At 41.6% G+C, this 11,947-nt stretch overlaps 1 protein-coding gene across 1 annotated transcript; it reads right to left on the reverse strand.

Moving 5' to 3' along the window:
* Window positions 1-215: 215 nt before the first annotated feature.
* LOC125017960 (lanosterol synthase-like) lies at window positions 216-11,865 on the reverse strand. Its single transcript, XM_047601534.1, has 22 exons — window positions 11,699-11,865; window positions 9,554-9,722; window positions 8,765-8,903; window positions 8,549-8,657; window positions 8,043-8,164; window positions 7,814-7,910; window positions 6,616-6,751; window positions 6,304-6,412; window positions 4,702-4,820; window positions 4,515-4,612; window positions 4,379-4,406; window positions 4,083-4,139; window positions 3,178-3,249; window positions 2,926-2,976; window positions 2,433-2,582; window positions 2,202-2,298; window positions 2,020-2,125; window positions 1,853-1,918; window positions 1,682-1,762; window positions 1,423-1,593; window positions 882-960; window positions 216-773 (listed from the first exon to the last, which is right to left on the reverse strand). The coding sequence occupies exons 1-22, from the start codon at window positions 11,710-11,712 to the stop codon at window positions 606-608; spliced, it is 2,238 nt and encodes a 745-aa protein (XP_047457490.1). The 5' UTR covers window positions 11,713-11,865; the 3' UTR covers window positions 216-605.
* Window positions 11,866-11,947: the final 82 nt, after the last annotated feature.

Here is an 11,947-nt window from a genome sequence, read left to right on the forward strand (position 1 = left end):
GGCAGCAGAGAGTCGCTAGAGATGCACTGCATGATGGGATATCCTCCACCTGCTGGGTGACCATCGGATGGTCCCTACTTTTGCTTCATGGGAAATTTTGAGTCCTCTATAATGGGGTTAGGGAGCGAAATCCTCTCATAGTCCCAAAGTGTTACCTCACTACAAACCTGGACCTAATCACCAGCAGAGCTTCACACTGTGACCAATTAAATCCAGCAGTCTGCACAGTTTGGATACGTGTTTCCTTTTATTTGGCTCAGCAGTGGTGACAGTTCTCACATTTGTGCAAAGACTTATTTTCTATCTGATCAAAAGAATGTGAAGAAAGTTCAGGAAGTTACACAAACTGAGACTCACTCAGGTGAAATAACATAGAAAAAGCCTTTTGTTTTTTAGAATAAATGCTTAACTTGTTAATCCCAAACATAAGTGATTCACATACAATACACACATTAATGAGGAATGAATAACAACTCAAAGATTAAAATGCGTTACTGTACCTCACAGAATCTCTGAAATCACAGCTGAGGAGCAAATGAGTCCGTTCATTACGTCAGTTCAGATAAAAAAAAAAAAAAAATGAACGTGGTTTCGGTTGGATTCATTCAGTCGTCTCCTCCCGTCGCATGTTGAGCTGCAGCTTTGACCTTCCCCGCTAACAGACTGGTGGGGTAAAGCGTTGTGAAGCGGCCCAAGGTCCAGATTGGGAAGACGTTCCTGTAGGAGGAGTAGCTCACGGCACAGGTCTTATTGAACACACCTGCAACGTTCTCCTGAGAACAGAAAACATAACAACAACATGTCACTATGCTTCATCATATTCTGTATTCAAGTCTGTGATGTGAGCATATATAAATATTAAGAACAGAGCGTAGAGTCACCTGTGGCCAGTCTCCGTTGGGAAGCTGCTTGTGGATGAGGCCCTGGACTCCTCTCTCTATGGCCCGTCGGTCCGGATGCCTGGTTATAGACAGAGATAATAAATCTAAATTTAATCTAAATTCAGTTAAATAAAACAAAAGCAACCAATAAGGATAATCAACAAACCCAAAAAACTAAATAAACTAATTATTTATAAACTCTCAGATCTTAATATTCAATGTGTTTGTGAACTATAAAAATCCAAATTATGTATGAAGTAAATAAGATTATATATTAAGAGGGATATGTGTGTCTATTCAATAATATTTATATATATATATATATATTATCAATAAATATAAAACTGATTTCTAAGCACTAGTAGTTTGCTCATCCACTGTTTCCTGGATGTAGAATTGACACCTTTGTTTTGTTTAAATCTTAAAATAAATGGAGAAAATAAGCTGAAGCTTTGGTCCTTTTCATTTGTTTTGTTTGTGTAAATGATACTTTGACAGATAATGGTTCCTTTACGCCTGTGAGGAGCGTCCGTGCTTCTACCTGACAGCCATCAGTCCTAACAGAGCCCAGCAGGTGTTGTGGATTTGAGAAGCGCTGCTCTGGATGTAGCGCCGCTGCTCGCACGACTCAAAGTCCTCCCCCCACCCTCCATCCGACATCTGCCGGTCCAGCAGGAACCGACACGCTTTCTGGACCTCTACGCAGGCGTCGCTGCTCACAGAGGACACAGGGTTTCACTCAACTGTGGAACTCAACTCAGCGATTGTGAAAATAGATTTCAGAGGTTTGAAACTCTTACTTGTCCTTGTAGATTTTTCCCATGCAAGCGAAGGCTTCGAGGCCAAACCACATTCCATACGTGAAGCACACTCCCCAGGACCTGAGCACGAGCAGAGAAGTCCATTAGCTCCCTGCTCCTTTATGCATTACACAGAATATACGGCTGTAAAGTAAAGAAGCGTACGCTCACCCTTCCCAGGATCCATCAGGCCTCTGAATCCTGCTGCAGAAGTTCAGTCCTTCTCTCAGGATGGACCTGAAGGTAAAAACAGAAATCTGTTTTTAAAACAAGAACTAAAAGAAAAACTATAAGTGGAGCTGGTTTCCCCCAAAGAAATGTCTGCATTATGTCAGTACCTTATCTCCTCAGTGCGGTGGTCGGGGTAGGCTTTGTGGAAAACACTCAGAGCCTGCAGGACTGCAGAGGTACACTCCACGTAGGTATAATCGATCATGATGTCACCTGGGAGAAGGAGGCAAACACATGTATCTTATAGTTACGTGAATGAGATGTGCGTTGAGGATGGTGTCAGACTTACCAAAAATTTCAGAAGGGTTGAGCAGCTCCAGGAATTTCCCTCCTCTCTTAGTTTCATACGAGGAAAATCCACCGTCTGCGTTTTTCATGTTGATCAGCTACAAAAGGAAACAGAAACACAGCAGCGCAGTTACGCCTGCAGCTTTAAAACGACAGTGAACGCGCATTTCAAGACTTACACGAGCCCTAATGAGAGCGTATAACATCTCACACTTTTCCTCTGCAGACTCACCACGTTGACGGCGTCGTACAGACGCTGGGGAGGGACACGCTGGTTAATGACGGGACAGAGCTCCTCCAGCAGCATCATGGACTTCAGGCCCTCGGCCGTGCAGTCAGACACGATCCAGCCACAGTCACGGGTACTGAAGGGGAAACCTCCCTGATAAGGACAGACACACACATATCAAAGACAAAGACGTTTCAGTTTGTCCTTTACTTTATATTATTCTTCTATCTATCTATCTATCTATCTATCTATCTATCTATCTATCTATCTATCTATCTATCTATCTAAAAAGTAAGAAGTTTCTTTGGTTTGTTTATGACAAGATGACAAAAAAAAAATCAGCACAACAGTAGAAAGTATGTGCTTTAAACTAACTTCTGTATTACTGCCTGTGCAACATATTTATCTTTTATTTTTTTTTTTTATACAAAGGTTTTATGTTTTTTAGATTTTTTTCGCTGTGCTCTGAGCCATTGCACCGAAATTTAGTTCACACCTTGTTCATCTGTCTGAAGTACTTCTCGTATTCGGGAGGATTATCATGCACCTGTAAGAAAAGCAAAGCTAGTTCAGCTTCAGCAATGATCACTTTTTTTTTTTTTTTTTTTCCGGCTTTGATAGTATCATAAACAGGATGTTAGGATGTAAGGATGATTCCTGCAAGAGATGATGGAGGCTACTGTATGTTATCATGGATAAAGATGTTAGTATTATCTCCATTAGTGGGTGAAACACATGTCTACTGTACCTGTGTGATGGTAAAAAAGTGATGGGCATCATCCAGACACTTGGCCATTTTGGGGTCGTCCTGAGCTCCTGCCTGAGAGACCAGCACACACAAGTTTAGTTTGGGATATTCAGCCACATGATAAAATCTCTGGATTTCATGTCAGACGCTGCATTGAAACAGCTCTTCTCAAAGTCATCTATGGTACAAGAATAAACCGCGAAAACGTTGGACAAAACTCATCAAATTAAAAAGATTATACACCTGAGAAAGCTGGCCTCACACACGAGGTCCCTCAGGGATCAATACTGGGCCCATTTCTGTTTAAGCGATACATACATTAATTAACTCTTTGCAGCTAAATAGAAACAAAACTGGATTGTCTCATCATTGTCTCTCTGTCCCTGGAAATACCCACATATATTAGATATCGTGCTTTGGACGTTTATTTCTTTGCTCTCATTCACTATTACTCACAGAAATATGCAAAACCTAAATATCGCAATAAAAAACACCTACATTTCGAAAAGAAAAAAAAGCTCAAATATCTAAAGCTAAAACACTTCTACTCTCTGATGAGGTGGTTTTTCAGACACATCAATGTCAAAGTGTATCACAAAAGAGCAATGGAAACACTTTTTTTTTTTTTTTTGGCATTTCCTGTTACCGGTGATGATGCAGGTTCATTTGAAGTCCATCTTCCTCAAAGTGACGAGAATTTAAGAGAATTATTGGGTAAATATGGGCTGAGACTTTACGAGAGAAACACGTACAATTGGACTTTATCGATATTTCAGAAATATCGTTCTTATTTTGAGAAAAATTGCAGTGGAACTGTGACTCCCGAACTAGTTCTGCCTAAAAAGACTGTGGGTGAACTACATTAAGTGCTGATAAGCTAAAATGTGTGGCCCCTTCTTCGTTACCTCAAGAAAGGCCTGTACGGCGAAGGCAGTGTCCCAAATCTGAGCTCCATTTATCCCCTGTGTGGAACAAGAAGGACAATAAGGTCAAGAACACACATCTGAGCCCGACAACTTGTACCACAAGATTTAATTGAGTACAAAACCAGGATAAAATGGATGATGAACAGTTGCTTTAGTGGTAAGATTATTCTTTTGTTCTATTTTTTGCTATTTATCAGCACCTTAACCAAAGTCTTTCATGACAAAAAATTATTATTTTGTCTTTCCAAACTCCTCAACTGAAAATAAATTCTCACCTGTAATTTCATCCCATCGACACCCAACCTAGAGGACAGAGAACGTACTCTTAGTTTATCGGCAATGCACATAAACCTAGATCAGAGGCAGATCAGAAGTTTGTTTTGTTTAGTTGTTGGAGAGCGTTGGACTGACCAGAAAAAGTCTAAAATCCTTTTCACGTGCTCCTTAAAGGCCAAAGAGGAGGGTCCGTCCACATGCCAGCGAACCAGCATGTTAAGGGTCTTGGAGAGCTGTGGAGAACGACCAACACCTGGCGTTCAAACAATCTGCTTCTTTTTTTTTACCATCCGTTTAAATGATGTGATGATCTGTGTGTTACCGGCCCGACGCTGAGATACTGAGAGAAGCGGTCGTCAGCCACAACGTGATCGTACATCTCCTCGAGGGCCCACCTCCTCACGGTGGTGCTGTGGTAGGCTTCATACGTATTAAAGAACACTGCAACAGAATCACAAGGTTACAGGGGGGTTTCCGCTTCTTCATCATCACTGTAAACCACCAGTCAGGAGTTTGGACTCATGTTCTCGTTCGGTTCAATGAGAATGTGCAGTGTATCATTGTATGAAGACATCTTCTAGAAACACTTTTACTCCTTGTTATCGAGTATTTAATTCAAATGTACTTTGTTAGTTTTTTAAAATATAATTCTTGTAACATTAAAATAAAATATGTTTAATTTTTTGTCGCTCAAAATAACTGCACAACTGCCGCAGGTTAACCAACCATGGATAAATCTCTGTTATGTTACATAAATACAAGTTCGTTTTCTCTGTAGCAATTCTTTCATTTCATAAATGCAACATGCTATATATTTGTTACATATATCATACAGGTAAGAAACAATACATGCAGTGTTATCTTCATTTTAGATGTCAAAGGGCTTTTGTGTGTCTCCCAGTGTTTTCTTTTCTGTTAGAAACGGGTCCAAATGGCTCTTTGAGTGTTGAATGTTGCCGACCCCTGATCTAACCCGAGATATCCCTCATGTTTTTTGGCTGATGAGGGGGCTTCCAATGGGACACGTTGGAGAGAAACTTTGTTAAAACTTTTTGCTCAATAATCACAACAGTCCTCTACAGTTCTTCATTCGTTATTCTTCCTTGACAGTGACTCAAGAAATAAGAGTAACTAACTCCCATCGAGTGATCGACGACTCCCCACTATCACTGTCTTCACTGCAAAATATATTAATACATATATTAAGAGCAGGATCCACCACAAACCTGCACAGACACATGAGGACTGTGGTGCATTTGGAGGAGAGAGGACACGCTAGTTCTGTGTCTGACCCTGGTGCGTCTGCTGCTTCCACGACTGCAAGTATCATGACAAGTATGAGCACATGTATTCGCTGTGTTGGGCTAAAATATTAGGCCATATAAAGACTCGTTCATTAGCCAGAAGAACCAAAGGAACCTCCTATCAAACTGGAAAATAAAGTTTGACTAATGTTTATAAGTAGAGCTATGTGGATTCCTTCCTGGATATTGAACAGTTGTGAAACAGGTCTTTACCCTTGTGGCGTTGCTTAAGGGATCATAGATGTTTGACAGTCCAGAAGGATGAGACTTAGAGGACTCTAAAAGGACCAGGTGAAGTATTTTGGACATCTTGTGAGGACGCTTTGTGAGCGCATCTATTTGGAGATGAGACCCCACGTCATACTCATAATTCGGCAGAGGGATTGTATATCTCATCTGATCTGGGATCATCTAGGAATCCACCAGGAGGAACTGGAATGTGTCGCTAGGGAGAAGGACATCTGGAATTCCCTGCTTAGCCTATTGGCAGATAAGCAGGTACCAAGTCTGAATCATGACACTAAAAATGTAAAAGTCACATGGCTTGTTGTGGACGTACTGTGTGTTTTATGGCTCTATGTGAGTGTAGGCGGCGGTTTATTATCAGTCTGCATACGTACTGTTGGCGATAATGAGCACTTTGCTGGGAGGTGTGTACAGGTCGGTTGGCGCCACATTGTACTTCTGAGCCGGCCAGTCAATGGTGTCATAGTCCTGGACATACAGCTCCTACAGAACAAAGAGCAACACAAAGAAAAAACAGGTATTTATACTTGCTCACGTCTTTGTGTGTCAATGTTGACCATTTGTATCATATATCACTCTAAGAGGAACAGGGATCGGCCTAAAAATAGGCAACAGGTGTAGTGAATTCTCCAGGCTGTGATGTAGTGTGCGTAGCGCCCTCCTGTGGGATGATGTGGCTTCAGCACCTGTCTGAGGCTGAGGACCAGAGCGTCTTCCTCCCCAGCCAGTCTGGCACCGTAGCAGTAGCTCATCGACAGGTAAACCTGGCGACAGTGACACCACAACGTAGACGGGTGTCCTGGCAACCATGTTGGCAGCAGCCTGGAACAGACAAGGTGGGTAGGGAAGTAGATAAGTCAGTAGGTAGGTAGATAAGGAAGTAGGTAGGTAAGTAGGTAGGTAGATAAGTTGGTAGGTAGGTAAGTAGATAGGTAGGTACATACATCGGTAGGTAGGTAGGTAGGTAAGTAGATAGATAGGTAGGTAGGTAGTTAGGTAGGTAGGTACATGGGTAGGTAGATAAGTTAATAGGTAGGTAGGTAGGTAGGTAGGTAAGTAGATAGGTAGGTACATACATCGGTAGGTAGGTAGGTAGGTAGGCAAGTAGATAGATAGGTAGGTAGGTAGTTAGGTAGGTAGGTACATGGGTAGGTAGATAAGTTAATAGGTAGGTAGGTAGGTACATGGGTAGGTAGATAAGTAGGTAGGTAGCTAGGTAGGTAAGTAGATAGGTAGGTACATACATCGGTAGGTAGGTAGGTAGGTAGGTAGGTAAGCACCTACAGGTAGGTAGTTAGGTAGGTAGGTACATGGGTAGGTAGATAAGTTAATAGGTAGGTATTTAGGTAGGTAGATAAGTCGGTAAGTACATAGGTAGGTAGATAAGTAGGTAGGTAGGTCAGTAGTCAGGTCAGTAGGTAGGTAGGTAGGTAGGTAGGTAGGTAGGTAGGTAGGTAGGTAGGTAAGAAGATAGGTAGGTAGATAGGTAGGTAGATAAGTAGGTAGTTAGGTAGGTAGATCAGTCGGTAAGTACATAGGTAGGTAGATAAGTAGGTAGGTAGGTCAGTAGTCAGGTCAGTAGGTAGGTAGGTAGGTAAGTCAGTAGGTAGGTAGGTAAGTAGGTATGTAGGTATGTAGGTAGGTAGGTAGGTAGGTAAGTCAGTAGGTAGGTAGGTAGGTAGGTATGTAGGTAGGTAGGTAAGTCAGTAGTCAGGTCAGTAGGTAGGTAGGTAGGTAGGTAGATAAGTCAGTAGTCAGGTCAGTAGGTAGGTAGGTAGGTAGGTAAGTCAGTAGGTAGGCAGGTAGGTAAGTCAGTAGTCAGGTCAGTAGGTAGGTAGGTAGGTAGATTGTTGACGAAAGACGACAGACTGGATTGTTACTTACCATGTCTCTGGTAGGAGTGTGTTCATTCCATCCCAGCTGTACACATTTAAAACAGACAACCAGAATTTACCCCAGGATGGATTCCTAACGGCGCCACCTACAGGCAGTAAACACAGAGAGCTGTGGTTATAAGAAAGGACGACAGCTCACAATAAATCTGATGATCAACGGAAACTACCGACTGATTAAAGTATAACAGATGTGGCCTTTTAAACAGAATCCCTCCAACCTTTGCTGTGCAGGTTGTTCCTCGCCCGAACCACGTCTGGGTCGTCTGGACCGACTCCCAGGATCCTCAGGGAGACGTAGTTCAGGGCTGTGCCAAACACCGTGGACTTATCTTCAATGTGGCTGCAGCAGAATAATGACACACAGCACTGCTGTCATTAATATTCCACTTAACCTTTGCTATATATCTGCAGACCTTAAGACCTTTTTAAGACCATTATGAGTTCAATTTAACACCTACATGCAGTAGGAAAAATAATTACTTTCAAAATAAGGAAATTGATCGTTGGTCATAGTTTAATATATGAACCAATGCTCTGCTGTGGAATGACAGTAAAAGTACTGCTAATAGTTATATTTCATAAAGAACTAACTGAAAAAAAGAAGGTAATAAATGGACGTAAGGATTTAAGACTAATTTAAGACCTACAATGAAAAAATACGCTCATATTTAAGACTTTAAAAGGCCTTAAATCAGGATTATCACATTAACCCTGATCTACTTACAGACCCCAGCCTCCATCCGGCAGCTGAATCGAACGCAAGTGTCTCACCAGCTCCTTCTTAAAGGGCTCATCCAGGGGGATCTTAGCCACGTGGCATGTGATGAGCAGACCTGGGACACAACACAGACATGGAAGCATCGTCAAAAATACATCATGCCCTCTTTGCACCATCAGTCATTCAGCTTTACAGAGGATGGTGATGATGGTGATGACTGACCAGGGAGCAGGAGGAGGATACCCCCGTAGTCCGTAGCCCAGTGACCGTCCTCGGCCTGGAGTTGGCTGTAGAAGTGCATCCCTTTCGTCACAGCTTCCCAGGCAGTCTGAGCTGCTGGGGAATCAGGCACAAACTTACTCTGTGGACGAGAAATAAAATCAAAGATCAGATTCCGTTTTGCAGCATTTTGCACAAAAAAAATATATATATATATATATATATATATACATATATATATATAAGTAAACAAGAATATAAGGATCAATAATGTGCATGAACATGAATAACTTGTGCAGCTGGATAGAGTTTGGTATGTATGACGTCCTGTAGCTGGATCAGTTTGTCGGAGAATGAGCTCTGATGTTCCTCTATAGTCCGGTGGAGTGAATGAGTTTGTCCAGTGTCCTCCTGTCCCTCAGAGCCAATAACGTGTCCAGCCTTCCCCAACCAACCACAGGAAAGTACAGGAAGGTTGCAAAAACAGACTGGTAGAAAGACTCTTTGAAGACATGAGCTTCCTCAGTACGTAGAGTCCACTCAGGAACCTTCTTCTCCACGGCATCACTCAGTTGGTTGTAGACGTCCACTTCTTCCACCTCCAGGCCCTAGATGGCGGTGATGAGCTGCACTAGTGTTTCCAAGTCCTAACTAATAGTTGAGTGTATCTCTTTACTGCAGGTAATGTTCACCTCTTTCAAACCACACAGTCAACTCAAGACAAGGACAAGAGTTTTTCTCCTAAATGATTGAGCTGAGAGAATAATTTCACTGTTACGCTGTAAAACGCACCGTGTCCAGACCCACTGAGTGGGCCTCCAGCATGGTCTGCTCTCTGTCTGGTGTGTCCTCTTCGTCCACATAGTGCCACGTCTGCCTGCCCTCAACGTTAGCCAGCCTCCAGCGGCTCAGGTCCGTGGCCGGATCGGTCTTGTAGGGGCCCCCTCTCCTCCGAAGTTGACTGATGGAGACACACAGTATGAATATAGATATATATCCACAGTATACAAGAAGCACATAGGGTGGATTCCATACATGTGCATAAATCATCTTAGGGTTGATGATCCCTAAAGAGATCTCAGCAAATGAAGATGCAAGTTTACTTTTGATGAAAGTGCTTCAACTTAGAGTTGAGAGAGAAGGATAAGGGCGACCTAACAATTACTACCCTGAAACATATGTTGAACGAATTGATGCTGACACGAAACAGAAGTTTGCAGATCTCAGTAAATGGGAGATAAAAAGTCAAAGAGCACATGCAGAGGGCTCAAGAAGATTTATTTATTTATTAGATCCACATTAGCTGCTGTAAATAGCAACATGCTAAAGGTTACCTGCTATTTAAGCCTCAGCGTGCTCCCAACGCATCATTAACACATTATTACACCACATACGCACAACGTCAGCCTCAATGATCAGACCTGGACAACAACAATAACTTCATTTAATGCTGCTGTTTAATAATTCCTCTTCCTCCTCTGTTCTTGGCTTGGATCATTGGTGTTTTAATATTTGCTTATTGATTCTTGCACTGATTATTGTCAGTTGTTGTGTCATTATTGTGTTTGTAGCAAACCTCCAATTATGTTGTTGCTCTGCCACAATGACAATAAAGCTCTTTTTACTTTGTTTTTAAGTTGGGAATTAGATATTTTAAGGGTGAAGTTAGTAAAGTGCTTCGTAACTTCCAAAGAACGCGCTGCATGTCAGATTATCTTTAACCAGGTTTCACAGTCCCATCCCACATGATTTTATTTTTTAGCCGCTGGCTATGCTAATTAGCTGGTGAGTTCTTGCTGGTTGCTAGCTGCTAGCCTGGTGGTTGTCTTTTTTTCAGCTGGACTGGACTTCTAAGTGTGTTTTGTCTGTCTTTTTATCCTGTGCAATAATGAATTTAAAGAAGTTGGAAACCGCACACTGCTGAGCTGTTTTATTACTAGTTGCAGCCGTCACGTACATCACTGTTTCTTATATACACTCGAACATTGTCCATCATTGAATATTCGCTCTGACTTTTATTTATAAATCTATAATTGCACTTCTTCCTATGAATTTACACATGTGTAGAAACTTCAGCCAGTAAGGTCTGAGCTGTGAGGACGTCACACAGAGGCAGGTCTCGAGAGTCAGAACTGAATTCAAGACAATTATAAAAGACAGAAATGAGCTTAATTGTCTCTCGTCATTGCACCGTGTGATCACGTCTGTCTCAGACAGATCACTCTTGAAAAACAATTTTAAAGGTCTTTCCTTCCTGTTGCTGTTAGGATTCACAGTGAACATTCATAATGTGTGCAATACTAATAAACCTCAAGGTTTCAATACGTTTACCAACACAATTATTATCTGTGCAACTCAATACTTTCTGTAGATGTGTCAATATTTGTATATTTTCTTTTATTCTATTTTTATCTCATTATTAATCTTTCATACAGTCTGTAGTGGACTTTATGGACAAAATTCACTTTATAATGTTACTGCTTGCAGTTTATGCATCATTTATCAACATGAAGGTGTAATTTAGTAAATGTCACATTAGGGGGTTCAGGAAGATGTTAAAAAGGGAAAAATAATAAAGGACAGGCAGTTGTCAACGTGACAAATTGTCTTTACATTTTATTATTTTTATTGTTACAATTTCTACAGTCCACTCTTTATCCTTGTTATTTTTCTGTCCCTATGTAAACTGCTGCAAACTGAAATTTCCCCATTGGGGAACAAATAAAGGTTTTCTAATTGTAAAGGATATATATGACGACCCCATGATCCTACAGTCGAATTACCACCCGTCTTATTCATTACTAAACATTTAGTTTCATCTGTGGCTGTTTCCTCCAGTGGTCTATCTATATATATATATATATATATATATATATATATATATATATATTAATTAGTAAAGTGTCAGTGTAGGATATTAAAACAGAAGTTACTCACGTCCCCTCAGTCATGGCTGCGTCTGACGGATGCTGACTTGAATCCTCCGCTGAGCCTCATCAATAGTTCGTATACAGGTGACGCTCCTGCCTCTATTTACACGGGGCCTGAAGAGCCTGGAGGTTGTTACACATTTGTTCAACAAAACTAACACTCGCGCCGAACCCTGCGGTGCGATCTGGGGAGTTCTGTACATAGAGAGACATGAGCAGAGACACTGGTGTCCAACCACACACCAGCCACCGGAGA

The sequence above is a fragment of the Mugil cephalus genome, chromosome 12 (assembly GCF_022458985.1).
Source record: "Mugil cephalus isolate CIBA_MC_2020 chromosome 12, CIBA_Mcephalus_1.1, whole genome shotgun sequence".
Taxonomy (NCBI): domain Eukaryota; kingdom Metazoa; phylum Chordata; class Actinopteri; order Mugiliformes; family Mugilidae; genus Mugil; species Mugil cephalus.